The following is a 20083-nucleotide window of genomic DNA, read 5'->3' as shown; positions in this document are numbered from 1 at the left end:
ACCCCTGAATTGTTCAAGATAGGAACCCTTGGTTAAGATTATTTAATATTTAGCTTTTAGTATTTTTGTTGAATTTTTATAGAAATGAGAACATCCCGTGAACAATAAAAACAAAAAATAATAGTCAATTAAAACATCAGAAAAATATATTATTTTTTATTAAAATAAAAACTTAAAAACATATCAATAATATATACAACTTTTAATAGATCGGCCCATCCTCCAAATTATCGTCTTCATCCTCGTACCCTTCCCCATTATCAAAGTAATTATTCGCGTAATCAGTCCCATCGTCCATTTCTTCATCTTCCTCATCCTCTAATCCTTCGAAATCCTCCTTGTCCTCATCGTCGTTCTCTTCCACTTCAGTTTTAACTTTCGTTGTTTCGACATTTTCAGTTTTAACTTCTAATTTTTCGAGTGCATTTAATCTATAAAAGAAAATTATTAATAACTTTTTTCACTAATCAAATGTACAGTTACGGTCATTGAATAGTTTACAGGCTTACGTATCTAGGAGCCTACTTTTTAAATTTTTACATCGTTTAAACGCACCTTTTACGTCAAAGTGACGTTGCCAGTGGTGTACCTAGCTAGAATAGGTTGATTAAAATTAAAAAATCTAAATATTTTACAAAATTTAACAAAATGGAAAGTATAGAAAGAAATTTTTTGAATAAAATGGATTATGGTCTTAATAACGAAAATAAATAAGTCTGGTTTTAAAATATGTATTTTATTTTAAATCTATTTTATATTAAATAATGATACATAATAAAAAAATAATTAATATTTGGTGGAAGCCCCATTCTTGTCAAGACAATTTTGCAGTCTTCTGTTCATAGATAGCACCAATCCCCTAATGTTATAGTTAACAACCTCTTCCCACGCCTGCTCAACTGCTTCTCATAATTCAATTCTATTCCGTGGTCTGAGGTTTCTTTCATTTAGTTTCTTTGTTAACTCTGCCCACACATTTTCGACGGGGTTAAAGTCTGCACTACGGGAAGGTCACGGAAGAACATTAACATCAGTTTCCTCTAGCCATTCTCGAACAATTCTACTTGTATGTACCAAGCAATTGTCATGTTGGAAGATGAAGTCGTTGTTGGGGAATCTCTGGATCACCGATGGCAACATTGTGTGCTTAAGAATATGTTTGTAATGTAATCCTGTTAACTTCTCTCGTACATGATAACAAACGCCTGGGTCTTCAGCACTTATCCATCCCCATATGTTGACCGAGAATCCTCCACTATTTCTTAAATGATGCGTATTTCTCGGCCTATAAACTCTTACCCGACCATTGTTATTTGACTGAAATACTTTTTCATCGGAGAATGCAACCCTAGACCAAAAATTCTCATCGCGGTTTATAAATTCATTACAAAATTCAACTCTTCTCCTCTTGTGATCCTCAGTCAAAAAAGGTTTCCTTGCAGCTGCACAATTTAGCAGTCCACTTGCTTGAATTCTTCTACGTGCAGTGCAAATACTGCCTGGAAACGCTGTCTCTTCTCTTGCTTTTTGAGCTGTGGCAAAAGGAGATTCTCTCAAATAATCTACTAACATCTCATCCTGTTGATCTGTGAAGATCTTCGCCCTCTTGAACTGCATAACTGTGCTATAGAGTGAAAATTACCCCATCTTTGTTTGATTTTCCATATGCATATATCGTTCACGTTCAAATCAGCAGCAACTTGCCTTAGTGACCAACCTTCTTCGAGTTTGGCAATTGCTCTTGCTTTTTGCGCATCATTCAAATGTATTCTAACCATTTTTAGAGGAGTTTGATATACTTTTATTTTATTTTTGAACACTCGCGAAAGTTTTGACAAGCATTGACTTTTTGAAACTTTTGACTTTGACATTTGTCAAATCCCTACGACACAGCAATTTTACAGTATTACAATATAAAAAGTAAGGTGTAAACTATTCAGTGATCGTAACTGTACACTTTTTACAATTTCAAGAAAATTGTTGTCGAAAAATAACGAATTTTAATGATGTCTAGAGCCCATGAAAGTGGATGTGCATGTTTGTTACATTGATTTTGAAAAAGCAGTTGACAAAGTAAAACATGACAAGTTAGTCCAAATTCCAAAGACAAAAACGTGGACTAAAAGGACTTACGAATAATAACAAACCTTTACTGGAATCAAAGAGCACAAATTGTAATAGATAATGAACTCAGTCCAGAAATTGAAATCAGGAGAGGAGTTAGGCAGGGACGTATTATGTCTCCATTACTATCTGAAAGTGAAGGAATAATAATTGACGGAAGATCTATTAACAACATAAGATATACAGATGACAGCGTGATTATGGCAAGCTCTGCTGAACAACTTCAATTACTACTAAACAAAACAAACAGTTTCTGTGAAAAATATGGACTTAAAATGAATATAAAAAAGACCAAATACATGATAATAACTAAGGAAACAAATATACGAACAAACATACATTGGGGAAATGTACCGATAGAAAGTGTTGATAAAGCAAATACCTAGGAACCTGGATTCCAAAAAATAATGATCAAACAACAGAAATAAGGGCCAGGATAGAAATAGCAAGAAATGCGTTTGTAAAAATGAAAACAATTCTCTGCAACAAATAGACCGAGCAGTAACGTCGCCCCCGCTAGCGAAATTATTCTGATTCGATGTTTTTGCACAAACTTACTCAAAAAGAGGTCCTTATAGCATATCCACAGGGTGCCGGGCGGTGCCGTGGTCGAAAAATTGTTTAAACAATTTTTTTTAAACAAATTCACAAAAATAATTTTTTCATTTCGAACAAATTTTTTTTAGATGTATGTATACACCGTTCTTAGGCGTCAACGCCCTTCGGTAGGGATCTATGGAGGAGTATCACCGAGCCGGAAGCCCTTATCCCTTCCCGTACCGCTCCTCCATAGGCCGATCAGACGCCAGTTTATTTCAGACCAAGCCGTAGACTCTATTGAGTTTTATACTACGGCGTTGGCCTTTTATAAATTTCATGACCTAGCTGAGGCTCGAACCAGCGACCGCAAATCGCAAATCCACTAAACTTGTCGATCGCCTGAGCCCCAGCTAACTGGACCGTCAAGACCGACTTTTTTTTAGATAAATTGGCTTATTCTGAGAAAAAAAGGTCTCTTGTCATTTTTTTCCAAAAATTGATTGTTGTCGATTTATATGCGATTAAAGATTTGAAAAATGCGAAAATGGCCATTTTCAAGGCTTCATAACTCGATTAAACATTATTATTATGAAATTCAAAAAGTCACCAAATCAAGTTTCAAATCCCTTCTTCAAGGTTCTGAAGAGATTTGTGTCATTATTTTATTAGAAAGCTGTTATTTTTAATTATTAACAATTAGCGCTATAGTCCAGGATTTATCGTCGCCCCCGTTAGTGAAATTATTCCGATTCCATTTTTTTGCAGAAACTTACTCAAAACGAGGTCCTTATAACATATCCACAGGGTGCCGGACGGTGACGTGGTCGAAAAATTGTTTAAACAATTTTTTTTAAACAAATTCACAAAAATAATTTTTTCACTTCGAACAAATTTTTTTTTGGATAATTTGGGACATTTTGGGCAAAAAATGTCTCTTGTGATTTTTTCTAAAATTGATTGTTGTCGAATTATACGCGATTTATAATTTGAAAAATGCGAAAATGGCCATATAACACGACAACAATCAATTTTAGAGAAAAATCACAAGAGACCTTTTTTGCTCAGAATAACCCAAATTATCTAAAAAAAATCGTTCGCATTAAAAACAATATTTTTGTAAATTTGTTTAAAAAAAATCGTTTAAACAATTTTTCGACCACGGCACCACCCGGCACCCTGTGGATATGTTATAAGGACCTCATTTTGAGTAAGTTTCTGCAAAAAAATGGAATCGGAATAATTTCACTAACATGGGCGACGATGCATCCTGGACTATAGCGCTAATTGTTAATAATTAAAAATAACAGCTTTCTAATAAAATAATGACAAAAATCTCTTCAGGACCTTGAAGAAGGGATTTGGAACTTGATTTGGTGACTTTTTGAATTTCATAATAATAATATTTAATCGAGTTATTAAGCCTTGAAAATCGCCATTTTCGCATTTTTCAAATTTTTAATCGCATGTAACTCGACAACAATCAATTTTAGAAAAAAATGACAAGAGACCTTTTTTGCTCAGAATAAGCCAATTTATCTAAAAAAAATTTGTTCGAATTAAAAAAATTATTTTTGTGAATTTGTTTAAAAAAAATTGTTTAAACAATTTTTCGACCACGGCAGCGCCCGGCACCCTGTGGATATGTTATAAGGACCTCTTTTTGAGTAAGTTGGTGCAAAAAAATCGAATCGGAATAATTTCGCTAGCGGGGGCGACGATACTGCCCGGTCTAAAAGACCTTCGATTAAAACTGAGAGTAATAGCTCTGAGATGCTAAGTGTTTTCGATACTGCAATTTGGACTTGAAAGCTCGACATTGAAGCAAGAACACTTTAATAAGCTACAGTCCTTTGAAATGTGGTGCTACAGGAGAATGCTTAGAATAGCATGGACATACTATTAGAAGAAAGCGAACCATGTCGTGTAACCAAAGGTTTTGATCGGTCTGATCTTGGCGGTTTCCCTATCTACCTACTTAAACTTCTACTAACCTCTGCTCAATATTGACATTTTTAGATTTTTCACTCTTTGGAATCCTCTTCACTAATACTTTAGGTCTAAGTTCAGATGGAAACAACCTCCAATCGAATTTTTCTTTAGCACTAGGAAGCTGAGCCACCAATTTATCTATTTCTTGTTGAGGTTGGTGTTTACTTTCAGGCATTTTCAAATAGGATCCCGAAAGTTGCATGTGATCTATAAAATCTTGCCTGAGTATAAGAAGGTAATCCATTTCCAGAGATTGCTGAAAGAAAAATATGTTTTATAAATAACATGTTCCAAACATACAGTGAGGACGTTTGAGTTGGAATAAATTCATTAACTCGAGAATGGACGAATTTGAAGAAAAATCCTGAGAGGGGTCGATTTTTATTTTTAAATTATGACTTTTTGGCATATGTATCATACTAGGGACGTCATCCATCTGGGCATGATGACGTAATCAATGATTTTTTTAAATGAGAGTAGGGGTTGTGTGATAGCTCATTTGAAAGGTTATTCAATTCTCTATTCCGTAATATAAACATTAATATAATTATTTATACAGGGTGTACAAAAAAAATTTATTTTATTAAATTAATTTACACAAAACGAAGAATGTACGCAATTTATTTAATTCAAAATAGGGGAGAGTTGGATAAAACGGGATAGTCGGATAAAACGGGATATCTAGCCTAGAGACTCGACTAGTGCTGCTATCAATCGGACAACGACGAAAACTTGTTTTCAGTGTCTCAGTCGTCACTTTAACATTCTCAGTTCGTTTTACCTCGATGCCACTATTTGATGAAAAGTTGTTGTAGTTGTGTTTAGAATTGTTTGACTCTATTTTTTTGGCACTTTGTACTTTTAAGTGCGTTGTTTTCTACATTATATTGCCTACATATCTAAACATATAATTCCGGTGACTATTACATTTAATTAAGCACTCATTAACGAATATTCTCACGTGTAGTCTATCTAATTTTACTTTCACGTTTAGGCAGGAGCCATTTTTGTTTTGAAAAATGTCTGAGTTGGTCAAAACGGGACACTTATAAGTTGGATAAAATGGGATACAGTTTTTTATGTCCCGTTTTATCCACCTATTTATTTGTTGGCCTATTAATTTTTATAAATTGCAATAAAGCGTGTTCTCATACTGCAGAAAAGAACAACAAATTTTTATGTGACTTTTGTACTGATATACGTATACGTACCTAGTCCTAAATAAAAGGTATTATTTCCCATTTTGCAATAAAACATAAAAATGCCTATTTTTAAGTTTCTGACTACTGAAGATATTGTTTTTTCAAAGGTAAATTTTACTTTGCAGTCTTATATCTACTTAAATATATTTTTTAGATAATTTTATTCAAAAAATTAAATATTGTGAACCTATCCCGTTTTATCCAACCGTGGTATGCTAAAACGGGATGTGCAGGACTTTAATAAATATTTTTTTTACTATTTTCCAGTCATTAAAAATAGCTAAAAATATGTTTTTTGTGTGCTTCACAAAATGTTATACCTATAAGAAATAATAATATGATAATTTCTTTAACATTTTTTCCGTAATAAAAATAAACAAGAATGGTATACCGTTTTGTCCAACTCTCCCCTACATTTTACTGCTGTCATGAAAACACGTAATATTGTTTATTTCACAAATAAACATTGCTTTTCGCTTAAATTTAATGTTCAAACTGCTAAGTAGCAGTTTTAACGTTGAATTTAAGCAAAAAACAATGTTTATTTGTTGAATAAACATTTCTTTCTGTTTTCTGACAACACTCAAATGTATTTTGAAATAAATGAATTACATACATTCTCCTTTTTATCTCAATTAACTTAATGAAAAATGTTTTTTTTGGACTCCCTGTATAAATAATTATGTTAAAGTTTATATTACTGAATACAGAATTAAATAACCTTTCAAATGAGCTGACATACGACCCCTGCTCTCATTTAAAAAATCATCGATTACGTATTATGCCCAGATGGATGACGTCACTAGTATGACATATATGCCAAAAAGTCATAATTTAAAAATAAAAATCGATCTGTCTCATGATGTCTCTTCAAATTCGCCCCTTTTCGAGATAATGAATTTATTCCAACTCAAACGTCCTCACTGTATAGTGTTATTGAGAAGGCACATCAGCATGTATCTACGAGCCCCTTCCCATGTTAGTGGAGCCAACATTAGTTTGAAAAGAAAATTAAATTTTAGAGAACAAAAACAATAGTTCAGCATAAACTTTAACCTTTTCACTGCGGCTAGTTATAAAAGTACTATGGTCTCTGGTACGGCTGTTTCATGCCTATGTTGATCAACCAGGTTGTGACTGTTATTTTGTTCGTGTTAGATTCTTGAAATGTATGAATTTTTAAATGTATTGTAAATTTTGATATAGTATGCCTAACTCTCTTCTATGGGCAACGTTCAATACGCAAACAATATCTGATTCATGCAGTTGCCAAAGCGAATGCCGAAAAAGGCTACGCGTATTTAGCCAGTTCCCGTTGTACGGGCCCGAAATTATTTTACGTATATGTCCGGTTCCCGCAGTGAAAAGGTTAAAAGTTTCAAATTTTAAAACATTTTTGGATTATAGAAATTTATCATTTAATTTTAAATTAACAGAAACCATTATTAATTGAACAGAATACTAACAAGTAAAAAACCTCATTATAATATTAACAAAAAATGTAAAAGCATTATTATTGTTCTATAGCTTTTAAAATACCATTTAATATTATACCTTATTAAAGTCAAAATGGTACTATCACTTACAGAAAGTGGTGCGGGTCTTCTCTCCATAATCGGATATAAAAGAGGTGGTTCCAGAACTGGCCCAGGGACTAATTCTTTGTTTCCTACTCCAAGAGATGTCAGCTGTTCCTTGTTGAAGGATTTTGACACACCTCCTCGTCCACCTCTACCTCTTCCGCCCATTATGATATTAGTTTGCTATTTCTAGTTTCTTTAAATCCTCTGATAAACTTTTTACTTCACCGTTTTCTTTTCTAAAGGCCTCCTACAAAAATAATTATTGAAAATCCTATATAAAGGTATACTTATACAGTCGGAAAAATGAAAGAGTACCCATGAACGATTACATCAATCACATATTATTCAGATTATTAATAATCTATTTCTCTCGTTTGATATTTATGGAAAAAAAGCAGCAAATACAAAATATGTGATTGATGTGATCGTTCATGGGTATTCTTTCATTTTTCAGACTGTATAATTTATTAAAATTCCCTTAAAGGGCTACATCACAAATGAAGAACGTTTTCGATCTGAATACAGATCATCATCAGTGTTGAACAGGAATGTTCACATGCTAAGCTACCAAAATTGAAAATATGTGGGTAAAGACCCTTTAAAATGATACAGTCATGGATACATTGACAAAAATGGTTCATTCTATTCTTTTGTAGATTCCAGACCCTCTCTATAAAGACGAAAAAAGGCTTTAGACAAGGAAGAAGTACAACAGAACATATTTTCTTGCTGAAAGGGATACTAGAGGAAAGCTATCGATACCAGAAACCAACTATGATATTATTATTTATGACTTTGTGTGTGTGTGAGAGAGATCCTGGCATCAGACAAAATCTATTTGCCACAAAACATGTAAATTCTTAATTACATTAAATGATTTCATATTGTCTATTAATTTCTAAACTATACCGCTATTTTTGAATTTCTGATAAAATTAATGATCGAATCTAGTACCGCTTTATCTGAGGAAGAAAGGAGAGCTGTAATATTTAGTGGCAATGGACATTCGTGATAAATTAGTTCTTGATACAGAATTGAAGAAGATTGAGAGTTCAGAGAACATTCTAGAAATATATGATTTAGATCACCAATGGATACATTGTCACAACTACAGACAGGAGAGTTAAGTATTTTAATTTTATATAAGTGAGATGGAAAGCGAGCATGGTACAATTTTAAACGAGTCAATACTGACATTTGTGCTCTATTATAATTAAAGGTGAAATGAGGAATGTTTTTTGGAAGTGTAGGGTGAATTCTGAAATAATGGTTTGTAGATCTATTTGCAATTCTTTTGTAATCAGTTTCTCATTTCCTTCTGATATTAGGTTTGAAAGCATTATTCAAATCTTTTAAATTAAATACTTTGTCAATATGGTGGCAACTGTGACTACTTTTTGCGGCTATATCCGCAATTTAATTACCTTCGACTCCGCAATGTCCTTTTGTCCAAATAAACGAAACAGTTACATTATTTTGTTTAAGATCCATAATTAATTTTTTAATGTTCAAAATTAAGGCATTTCGGAATTGGTTTATTGGGTGACCGCTAATAGCTTGTAATGCTGATTTTGAGTCTGAAATTATTGCCACATTCGTGCATGTTTGAGTTGCACACCATTTTAGTGCCTTTTCAATAGCAAAGGACTCGGCGGTAAAACTGGAACAATAATTTGGGATTCTGTACTTTTCAATATGATTTATGTTTGAAACAAAAAATGCCGAACCTGTATTTAGCTCAGTTTTTGACCCATCTGTATATATTTTAGTTAAGTTCGATCCGAGACCATTCACAATGGATTTTATCATGGCTTGGTTTAAGATATTACAATCTGAATACCGAGGGAATATGGTGATAGGTTTGTCAATTATAGAATCGAAACTGTGTGCATACAATGGTATTTTATTAAGTTTAACAATATCATTTTGAAATAAGTTTGTATCAATAAATGCATCTGCCAAAGGAGGAGAGTTTTTCTTTTTCCAATAATGATTTGTCAAATTCTCAATTACAAGAAAGTTAATTTTTGCGATCAAATCACTGTTGTAACATCTATATTTTAATAGACTTTTATTTGCTAAAAACTGTCTTCGAAAACTAAGAGGAAGTTCTTGAGACTCTGCCAGAATGGCATGATTTGGTGAAGATGTCATGGCTCCCAAACATATTTTCAGAGCTCTATATTGTATTCGATCAAGAGTAAGTTGGTTCGTATTGGAGGTAGAACCATAGAGAGTACACCCATAATCCAAAATCGAGCGAATATAAGACTTGTAAAACATTAAGAGGATCGGTACGTATTTTCGGCTGCAACGCTATTCAAATGGGGATTCATTTTTTTCGAATCCTGAGAAAACTAATAGGTATTTTTGAAAAATTTAAACGCAGAATGAAAGATTACGTTATTAGCGAGGGCCGAAAGTCCCTGAGAACTTCTATAATGTTTATTTTAATAAGTTACAGGGGTGAAAAACTAAGAGAAAGTTTAGTGTGATTTTTAATTTCAAATATATCACTCAAAATAAACTTTTTATTTATTCTAAGGGACTTTCGGCCCTCGGTAATAATTTAGTCCTTCATTCTGCGTTTAAATTTTTCAAAAATATTTATTGGTTTTTTCAGGATTTGAAAAAAATGAACACAATCCCGTGGTAATATTTTCCAAATCTATCTTTGTCTTACAACGCACTCAGCCGAATATAATATTGTCAGCATATATTGTCAGTCAGACACTGACAATCAGTGACAATTTTAAATATTTGACATTGCATCGGGAATATGTTGAGTTATTGATTAAATATTATTGATATATAGTGTATTTGAAAAATAATTGATTTAAGATGTGAACTTACTAAAAAGTTATTTATTGTGTATTATTTGTGGAAGATCCAAGCAGAGAATACATCAGGATAATATATTCTGTGATCGTGATCCAAGTATTTTGTTGTTAAAGATGTTCAAATTTGTAAGCGTTCCATAACAATATATTATTAAAAAATCACTGTAAAACTTTTCCTCTTTTCCCGATTGAGTATTAGTCTTTGTTGTACAAATAAATTATTACATTCACTGAATACATAGTTAGTGAAAAACTTATCACATTTATTAACTGAATTAATAATTTGCAATTATAAAAATAACAGTTATCCAAGAACATTCAAAACCCATCTCTTTAAATTAATGATGACATTTTCAAGTAGAATGACATTCTAGTAATGTTTACATATCCATACCAGTGTGAATTTTACTACACGTAATTTGCCGTGTAAAGACAGAAAAAGTAGGGATACACGTAAAATATTTGCGAATTATGTACCCATAGCCTTAAGGAAATTTGTTGATCCGCGCCCCAGCTCTGTTTGGAGAGGAAGCGCAGAAGATTAATTCCCTTTTCACATCTTTGTTTGACATACTTAATGTGACTGGTCCATAGAAGTTTACTATCTATAATTATACCTAAATATTTATATTCTTTTACGATAGGAATAGTGTATTTACCTATAGAGAAATTATCGACTAACTGATATCTGTGCCTTGTGAAACACATCACAGCTGTCTTTTCTGGTGAAACACTAAAACCCATATCGTCGAACCAGTTTTGTAACCTGTCAAAAGTACGTCTTAAGTCTATCATGCAGCGATCGTAGGTATTATGGGTGACATAAATGCATAAATCGTCCGCGTATTGAATAATTTGTATGTCATCGCTCATCAAATCATGCAAGTCTGCAGTGTATAAGTTAAACAAAAGGGGACTTAAAATAGAACCTTGCGGAAGCCCGTTGTAAAGTACTCTTGGACCATGTAAAACGTTATGACTATCTCGCAAAAATAATTTTTCTATTAGCAAACAAATTTAAAATATTTATAGAGACTCTTTTATTGATACCAAACGTTACCATTTTTGAATATAATATTTCCAAATCTACCACATCACAAGCCCCTTTAAGGCCCACAAAAAGACAAAACATGTAATTATTTTTTGATAGACACAATTGAGCATCTGTAACTAAATGGGAGATTGCATCAATTGTACCTATACCTCTACGAAATCCATACTGATTTTTTGGTAAAATTGATCTGTTTTCGACAAAATGTTCGAGTCTAAATTTTATAAGCCTTTCGAAAGTTTTTGTAATGCACGATAACAATGAAATAGGTCTGTATGACGAAGGTAAGTCAGGTGGTTTCTTAGGTTTCGCTAGAAGACACACAATTATATTTTTAAGACTATCTGAATACTTTTGTTTCAACCACCAATCATTAAAAATTTCTAATAGAATATTTATGACTTTAAAGAAGCATTTGATAAACTAAAAAGGAAGAAACTGCATAAATCATTTGAAGAAGTAGAAATAAGCTATGTATTCTCTGTAGTCTCCTGGAAAACATGTTGTGGGAAGCCAATATAAATAGAAAATGAATTATATACCATAAAAAACATTAAAGCCTGGCATTTTCTGATGATATAGCAATAGTAGCAACAAGCAAACAAGAAATGATATGGATAACTAAAGAATTAGATTAATATATTAATGCCTAAAAACAAAATACACGGAATGCACAGACCAAGAATATGTACAAGGAAAGTATTTAATAATACAAAAAAATAATAATACATATAGATTTCAGGAAGTTGAAAGGTTGGAATATCTAGGAACAATAATTGAACATAAGAAGAAAACCAAATATAGAAGAAAACATTCAAAATAGACTTATGAAAGTGAACAAGTGTGTTTATGCATTCAACAGGTTACTAAGAAATAAATGTAAACCGAATGGGACCAGATACAGTCCCTGCTCAATTTATTAGACTCACCCAAGAAATATCAGTTTTTTGAATTTCAAGCACCTTGAAGTATCTTCAAAGTGATACGGAACTGCTAAATGGGTTAAATAACAGTTACTTAATAATCATGTTACATAATTAAGCTAAAAATGGTATATTTTTTTATTGAATTGTGAAAACTTGATAGGTGGCAAAAGAATGGGCTAAAAGTGTGCAATGAGTTGACTTTTTTCAAATTTAGTTTTTTAATTAAATTAGTGATTGGTGTTCAATTTTCGTAAAATTTTCAGTGGTGAGTGTTAATATTGTTCTAATGTTGTTCTATGTGAACGTTAGTTTTTAATTTTTTTAATTTATTTTAAGATATTAATAGAAATATGTTAATTTCTAAAAGATGAATATCTTCGATTGGAATTTTTTGATATGGGTGACTGTAAAAATCTTTTTGTTGAGCAAATCTCTTCTGTTACTGCTCTTTTAGAAAATATCGCATGTTGTCAAAAAGAAATAGCAAAAAATGCGGTGTATCTTATTCTTTAGTTCGAAGGTTAAGTCAAAAATCTAAAGGGAAACATCATGTTACATCGATTTGGAGTGGTTGGTATAGCAGAAAGATTTCAGTCACTCGCAGAGTGCAACGATTTTTAATGAATTTGGCTGTAAAACAGAGAAGAGTCACCCATAGCGATATAAGGGGTCGTTCAAGTATTATGTAACGCAGATTGGGGGGTGGTGTCAAAAATTGCGTTGCGCAATAGTTAAACGTCCATTAGAGTGCGTTACATAGGGGGCGGAGGGGTCAAAAATCGCGTTACGTAATACTTGAACGCTCCCTAAAGAGTAAATTGGAAGAAGCAGAGTGTTCAGTATCGGAGTCCACTGTACGCCGAAATTTGTACAGTATGGGATTCAAATGTCATAAGCCAGTTAAGGAACCAAAACCATCACCACAAATGCCCAAGAAACACTTAGTTTCGGCCAATTTGCATAAATATTATATGACTAAAAAATATTACTGCAAATTGGCTAAAACTAAGCCTTTTTGAGCATTTGTGGTGATAGTTGGTTGTTTAGTTGGTTCCTTAACTGGTCTATGACATTTGAATCCCATACTCTACAAATTTCGGCGTACAGTGGACTCCAATACTGAACACTCTGATTCATCCAATTCATTCCGTATATCACTATGGGTGACTCTTCTGTATTTTACAGCCAAATTCATTAAAAATTGTTGCCCTCTGGAAGTAACTGAAATCTTTCTGCCATACCAACCCCTTCAAACTGATGTAACATGATGTTTCCCTTTAGGTTTTTGACTCAACCTTCGAACTAAAGAATAAGATACACCACATGTTTTTGCTATTTCTTTTTGACAACATGCGATATTTTCTAAAAGAGCAGTAGCAGAGGAGATCTGCTCAACAAAAAGATTTTTACAATCATCCATATGAAAAATTTCCAATCGAAGATATTCATCTTTTAGAAATTAACATATTTCTATTGATATCTTAAAATAAAATAAAAAAAAATTAAAATCTAACGTTCACATAGAACGACATTAGAACAACATTAACACTCACCACTGCAAATTTTACGAAAATTGAACACCAATCACTAATAATTTAATTAAAAAGCTAAAGTTGAAAAAAGTCGAGTCATTACGACTTTTTAGCCCATTCTATTGCCATCTGTCAAGTTTTCACAATTCAATCAAAAACTTTCACCATTTGTAATTTAATTATTTAGCACAATTATTAAGTAATCGTTATTAACCCATTCAGCAGTTTCATATGACTTTGAACATACTTTTTAGGTGTTTCAAGTGAAAAAATCTGATATCCAGGGTCAGAGATTTTTTCATTTATTATAAATTAATAAATGAAAATAGTTTCTGTCCTTGTGGGATCGGTACTCACCGAAGGGACCGCAGATGTTCGGATACAATTAGCGTCTCTTTGCAAAGACAATGACGTCGACTTTGCAAAGTAACAAAACACTTACTCAACACACACTACACATTATACCTGAGTTAGTGATAAGTTAATACAATTACGTGGCTAAAGGTTCTAGTTCTAAACCAAGGCCAGAATCAGAGAAAAAAAAAACTCTATTTCTAGGGTGAGTCTAATAAATTGAGCAGGGACTGTAGATTAGCGAACATCTGTAAAAACAACAAGCCGTATAGAAGAAGACCCATTGGAAGACCGCTGAAAAGGTGGAAAGACAATGTACAGTCAACAACAACTGAAACAGAATAAGAGGGAGACAAACAGGAGTAATTCTAGTCACATGAAGAAGAAGAAGACTAAGAAATAAATGCATATCAAGAGTAATATACTTACACAGAACAGTTATTGGGCCTATAGTAATTTATGCTTTATGCATCAGAGAAAAGGACAATAAATAAAAAGCAAAGAAGTGGTACAGGAAAAGTATTAAGAAAAATATTTGGAGAAAAAATGTTTTGATCATAAGGACTAATGAAGTACAGTAAAACCTCGATATAACGGACCTCTATATAACGGACGAAAAATCCGGTCAAATGTAAAAAAATTAAAAACGTCCTGTTGATATGATACATGCTTAACCTGTCACATACCAAGATACATTGAATACCAACGGGGTCCCCGTGGACCCCAAATGCTACACCTACCTAGAAACTTTAGTTGTATGTTTTTGCCAAAAATACAACATCGCATATTCAACCCATGGATCAGGGAATAATTTTGGAAACCAAACGAATATCTAGTAAAAAAAAATTGTCTGTTGGCCAAGATGCAGACATAAGATTAGAAGGGTTGGAAATTCCTGATTTCTGTAAGACAATACATATCTAATAATGCCGGAGAAGACGTAGGTAGCTGAGATGTTTTATTTTACAATGGCTAGAAGTAGATGAAGGTGTCCCTGGGTATAATATCACGACTGAAAGTGAAATAGCAGATGAAGTTATGAACCTAAAACATGAGGATAGAAGTGAAGATAGCAAAGAAGGCAAAAGAGCACTGCAAAAAATGAAGTTCTTAGAGGTAAGATCGCATCTTAATGATCTAATAACATTTATTGATTATTCAGACAACGAAGTCCAACTGTATTACAGTGGAACTTGGATATTACGGCCTCGGTAGTTACGTCACCTCGGCTGTAACGTCAATTTTTAATAGGTCCGGCCAAAAACTATTCGATAACATTATTAAAAACCCGGTTTTAGCGTAAAAATAAAGTAACCCTCGTCTATAGCGTCATAAAATTTTACAGTAGGTTGTTGTTTTTTCATTTTATGAAGAATAAAGTGAAATGCGTTTCCAGCTTTGTGACATTGCTCCTTCCAAGAATGTGAGAAAGGCCCATTATCCCTTTGTGTACAGTTATGTGAGCTTGGCAGTTTATGATTTCTTATTATTTGTCAGTGCCATAATACAGAGTCAAATTTTCTGCTGTAATAAAATTTAATTTTTTTCTACATCTTTTATAACGTCACTCTGATATAGCGTCATTTTTTTACTGGACCCTTGAATGACGCTATAACCAAGTTCCACTGTATATGCAATTTCGTAATTTTAGAGAGTTGATTATAAAAAAACAGCAAACTTCAAAAGTGGAAACAAACCCTGAGTCCTTTTTAAAAGTAGGATTACCAAAAGCAAACGTGTCGATATCAAACAACGTCACTTCACGACGAATTTCTGAAGATAATTAAATAGAATTTTGTTTGCGTTTTTTATTTATATTTTAATACATATTTTCAAAAAAGAAGTTTTTTATTTATTTTAAACCTATTTTTATATAACGGACTTTCGGCTTTAACGGACACCCCATCCCCCCCAATTAGTCCATTATATCGAGGTTTTACTGTATGAAGTATCAGCATACTAGGAGTGATAGAGTGATAAGAACCTAATGTATAAGATGGCTAAGTTACTGTTCAGGACAATTGGAGAAAGTCAGAGAAATGGTCCATCCAGAACAAGGTGGAAAATGGATGTAGATTGTATATGATCTAAAAATGTATTCTTATAATTAGAACTTAGTGTACATATTAGGTACATATTTTACTCACCAAATCAAAGATGACCTTAACTATTAATGAGCAGCTAGGACATGTAGCAGTTTCTTCACCTGCTAGCAATTCTTCCTAAAAAATATCAATTAGACATAACCTAACTTTTCATAATTTTACACATACTTTTGTAATTTCAAAACGATCCCCACAAGGGCACGGGTAATGATAAACGCCTTCTTCTTCGTCAAACTCAAAGTCCTCAATCTCTACTTCATCGTGAAAAACACTCATAACTGTTCAATTATTAAAATAAAAAAATTTAATTGATAAACACACAACTTATTTTATTACTCATCACCACGTGAAACTTTTGCACAGCGTTGCCAATTGTGTAAATTTCCGTTTAGCATTAGAAACAGGATAAAAGAAAAGAATAACAGAAAATCTATTAATAATAGGCTAATATTAAAATATAACCAAAAATTATCATACAGTCATCTTCGTTTATGGTGCAAAAATATTCACCATTACTTAATTATTCTATTTCTATTAATTATTTATGTTTTTACTTTTTATTTATCTTCACTTTTTTTTTAAATCATGTGGCAACGCTGCAGAAAACCAATCCTGACTTATGTCATATGCTGAAAATTTCTTTACCAACAACTATAAAAATTTAGCATTTAGCCACTAGGTGGCAGCACAAGTATGATATATTTCGTTTTAAATATAACAAAGTAGGCTTAAAATTGACAATTTTTTTTACAATCTTGTTGTTATCGGAATTTTTCTACTACTTTGTGAACTGACTAGTTTTTTTTGCGGATTTATAGTTTTGAATGTGTTATGAATCATATCGGCATTTGAGTGGTCCCTTTGTCTTAAAGTTTTATAGCATTGATGGGCTTGTTTTAAATTTAAATTCGACAATAAAATCCCAGATTTTGTTAGTGCCCGTAATTATTCATTAGTAGTGGTAAATAAGCTCGGTAAAACGGGTATTCTATTAAACTAGAACATGGAAAGCATACGTGATTCATTTTTAATCGTGTTATTGTAGGTATACCTACCTATACTACCTACTTACTTTTCAAAACATAAATTGGTCAATGGGGAAGTTAATAAGAAATAAGGGTTACTTACATTCAATTTCTTACAGAAGGTATCAAAGTACCGTGTAATACCGAAAACAAAAATGTATCAGACTTTAATTCGGTTGTGTACAATTATTTGAAGTCCCACCGAACATTTTGGGATCAAAACTTATTTGAGATTAAGGAATTAGTGCATTTTAAATACATAGTAGAAATGTTTGTAGTGCGATCTTAGTTTCAAAATTCGGTTGGACTACTTTATATAGATACTATCTAGAGCTGTCTCTGTAGCTGTAGTGCTTCTGCAATAAAAATAGGGAGCAGCCTGCCAATATTCAGGTAAGTGGGTTTTTATTATTTGTTTTAAAACACAATCTGTTACATCATAGCAAGTACCTACGTAACATCGATCATTTTTGTTAAACAAACATAGTGCCTGTGTAAGAAGAGTTTTAGTCAAATGACTATCAACTCCTTTTAGTGGGTTTATTACTAATAATAGACGAAGCAGTATAGCACTAAAATCGGCCTTACCTCCGAAAAAAAGGACAAGAAACTATGCGCCAGGAAACTTTGTGAACCGGAGCCATGATATAATATTGAAAAATTGCATACAAAAAATGCATTCTTAAAGTGCATCACAAATAGACAATAAAAAAATTCAGAACTCGTCAATTATCGGCGGAAATTAGTTCAATTTTGTCACTCGGGGGTTTGGGGTCGCTGAAAACGAATATGACGTCAAAAGTGATCTCCATAGTACCTCTGTTGCCAAGGATACCCGGGTACCTACTGTTTACCTCGTCATTAAAATTCATTAAAAAATTAGTCAAAAATCATTACTCGGGGGGTTTTTGGGGCCGCTAACGACGAATATGACATCGGAAGCGATGTGCCCAGGGTACCTACTTCTTACGGAGTTTTCGGCAAATTCATTAAAAAATTAGCAAAAAATCATTACACGGGGAGTTTTTGGGTCGCTGACCCAAAGTTTTCACCTCGCAGTTTTTACAGAATGGATCGATTTGCTTGAAAATTTGAGACTAAGTAGTGGATAGTCCAAGGATAAAAATATATATGATGTCGAAAGGCGCTTTTACCATGGGGGTGGTTGCCACCCCTAAATGGGGGGTGGAAACTTTTTATTATATTTTGACCGCAAAAGTTGATAAAAATATTCATTCTAAGCTAAAAATGTTCTATATATTTTTTTTTGATAAAACTAATAGTTTTCGATTTATTCGCTATAGAAAGTGTTAGTTTTATATTGAAAAAATCAATGCTTTTCGATAATACTCATTTACGATTCACTCAATTTTTGCTGTAGAAAAATTTTTTTCAAACCAAGTTCTTGGGAATTAAATAACCTACAATTTCATATTTAAACATTTTTTCGTATCTCTGATGCTAATCTTTCTATTCTGAAGAAAATGGTATTTTTACCAAACTACAAAAATTCGTTATTCGCTTTTAACTCCAGGTTTTCAAAAACTAATCATTCTAAACCAGTCAAACTTCTAGAATCTATTAATAATACATAAATAAATAAGGTCAATGACTAAAAACACCGCTAACATACATTATTATGCTTCCAATTGGATTTACCCCTTTTTTTCAAAAAAATATATTGATTTTTTAATCGTAACTTTTTTATTTTTCATCTTAGAAAGTTTGGTAAATAATAATTTTGTAGGTTTTTACAAGATCTATAAGCCTATTAATATTAAATCTTTTTAAAATCCTTAGTCGCAAAAAGAGGTGACTTTGAAAGGGTTGGTAAAGGTGGTTGTTGCATGTTATTACAAGTTTTAATTGTCAATAGCTCACTCAATTCTTGCCGTAGAAAAAATTTTTGCGAACAAGATTCTTGGGAATTAAATAAGCTACAATTTCATATTTAATTTTTTTTTCGTATCTCTGATGCTAATCTTTCTATTCTGAAGATAGTCCATTTTTTCCAAACTACAAAAATTCGTCATTCGCTTTCTCCATTTTTTTAAAAACTAATAATTCTAAGTCGGTCAAACTTCTAGAACCTATTAATAATTCATAAATAAAGAAGATCAAATAAGGTAAATGACTAATTTTAATTAGAGTGGTGATTACGAGGTTGCTTCCGATCACTTTTTCGCTGAAAGTGATTAAATTTTTAAGCTAGAGACTTTTTTTTTATTTCTAGAGATGGATATTTTTAAATACTTTAAATTAGTTTGAACACATTATCCTCGAAAAATGCATAGTTTTCCCGTCTTTTGACTTTGAAACTACAATATTTAGCATTTGACGAAGAAGAGCTAACATAATAAAATATAACTCGATTACTATTGGTCCTAAAGAAAATTAAAAAAAGGCGGTTTTGTTTATTTTTTTAAAAGGTACATTTTTGTTAAGTAAAGTTGTTTTAATAAAACGAAAACTTTTGGAGTTATTGGCAGAAAACTTATTAAAAACATTGATTTTTCGATATAAAACTAACACTTTCGATAGCGAATAAATTGAAAACTATTAATTTTATCAAAAAAATGTATAGAACGTTTTTGGCTTAAAATGAATGTTTTTACTAACTTTTGCGGTCAAAATACCGGGTGTCCACTTATATTTTCCCCCATTTTAACTGCCTATAACTTCTAAACGGCTCAAGATAAAAATATGCGGTTTTCGCTGAAATGTTTTACTTTTGTAAAAGTTTTGTCTGAATGGATTGAATTTTTTATATCGCTTTCAAATACGAAAACAAAAATGACGGATTTTTGAAAAA

General features: G+C 32.3%; 1 protein-coding gene across 1 annotated transcript; it reads right to left on the bottom strand.

The window, feature by feature from the left end:
* Positions 1-141: 141 nt before the first annotated feature.
* Positions 142-16618, bottom strand: LOC114330326 (DNA-directed RNA polymerase III subunit RPC7). The gene is made up of 5 exons (XM_028279648.2): positions 16415-16618; positions 16289-16363; positions 7442-7685; positions 4656-4909; positions 142-431 (listed from the first exon to the last, which is right to left on the bottom strand). Exons 3-5 carry the CDS (start codon positions 7601-7603, stop codon positions 203-205), a joined length of 645 nt encoding a protein of 214 aa, XP_028135449.1. The 5' UTR covers positions 7604-7685; positions 16289-16363; positions 16415-16618; the 3' UTR covers positions 142-202.
* Between the last annotated feature and the right edge of the window lie 3465 nt (positions 16619-20083).

The sequence above is a fragment of the Diabrotica virgifera genome, chromosome 6 (assembly GCF_917563875.1).
Source record: "Diabrotica virgifera virgifera chromosome 6, PGI_DIABVI_V3a".
NCBI classification, from domain to species: domain Eukaryota; kingdom Metazoa; phylum Arthropoda; class Insecta; order Coleoptera; family Chrysomelidae; genus Diabrotica; species Diabrotica virgifera.
Note: the sequence above shows the minus strand (reverse complement) of the source record. Positions and strands in the feature narration are given on the sequence as shown.

Bases quoted from the DNA above. Each gene is read 5' to 3' on its own strand.
- LOC114330326 (XM_028279648.2), bottom strand. From the start codon at position 7,603: ATGGGCGGAAGAGGTAGAGGTGGACGAGGAGGTGTGTCAAAATCCTTC. The intron at 4,910-7,441 runs GTAAGTGATAGT...TTTTTCTTTCAG, and splicing joins GAAGACCCGCACCACTTTCT to CAATCTCTGGAAATGGATTA. The intron at 432-4,655 runs GTTAGTAGAAGT...TTTCTTTTATAG, and splicing joins AATGTCAATATTGAGCAGAG to ATTAAATGCACTCGAAAAAT.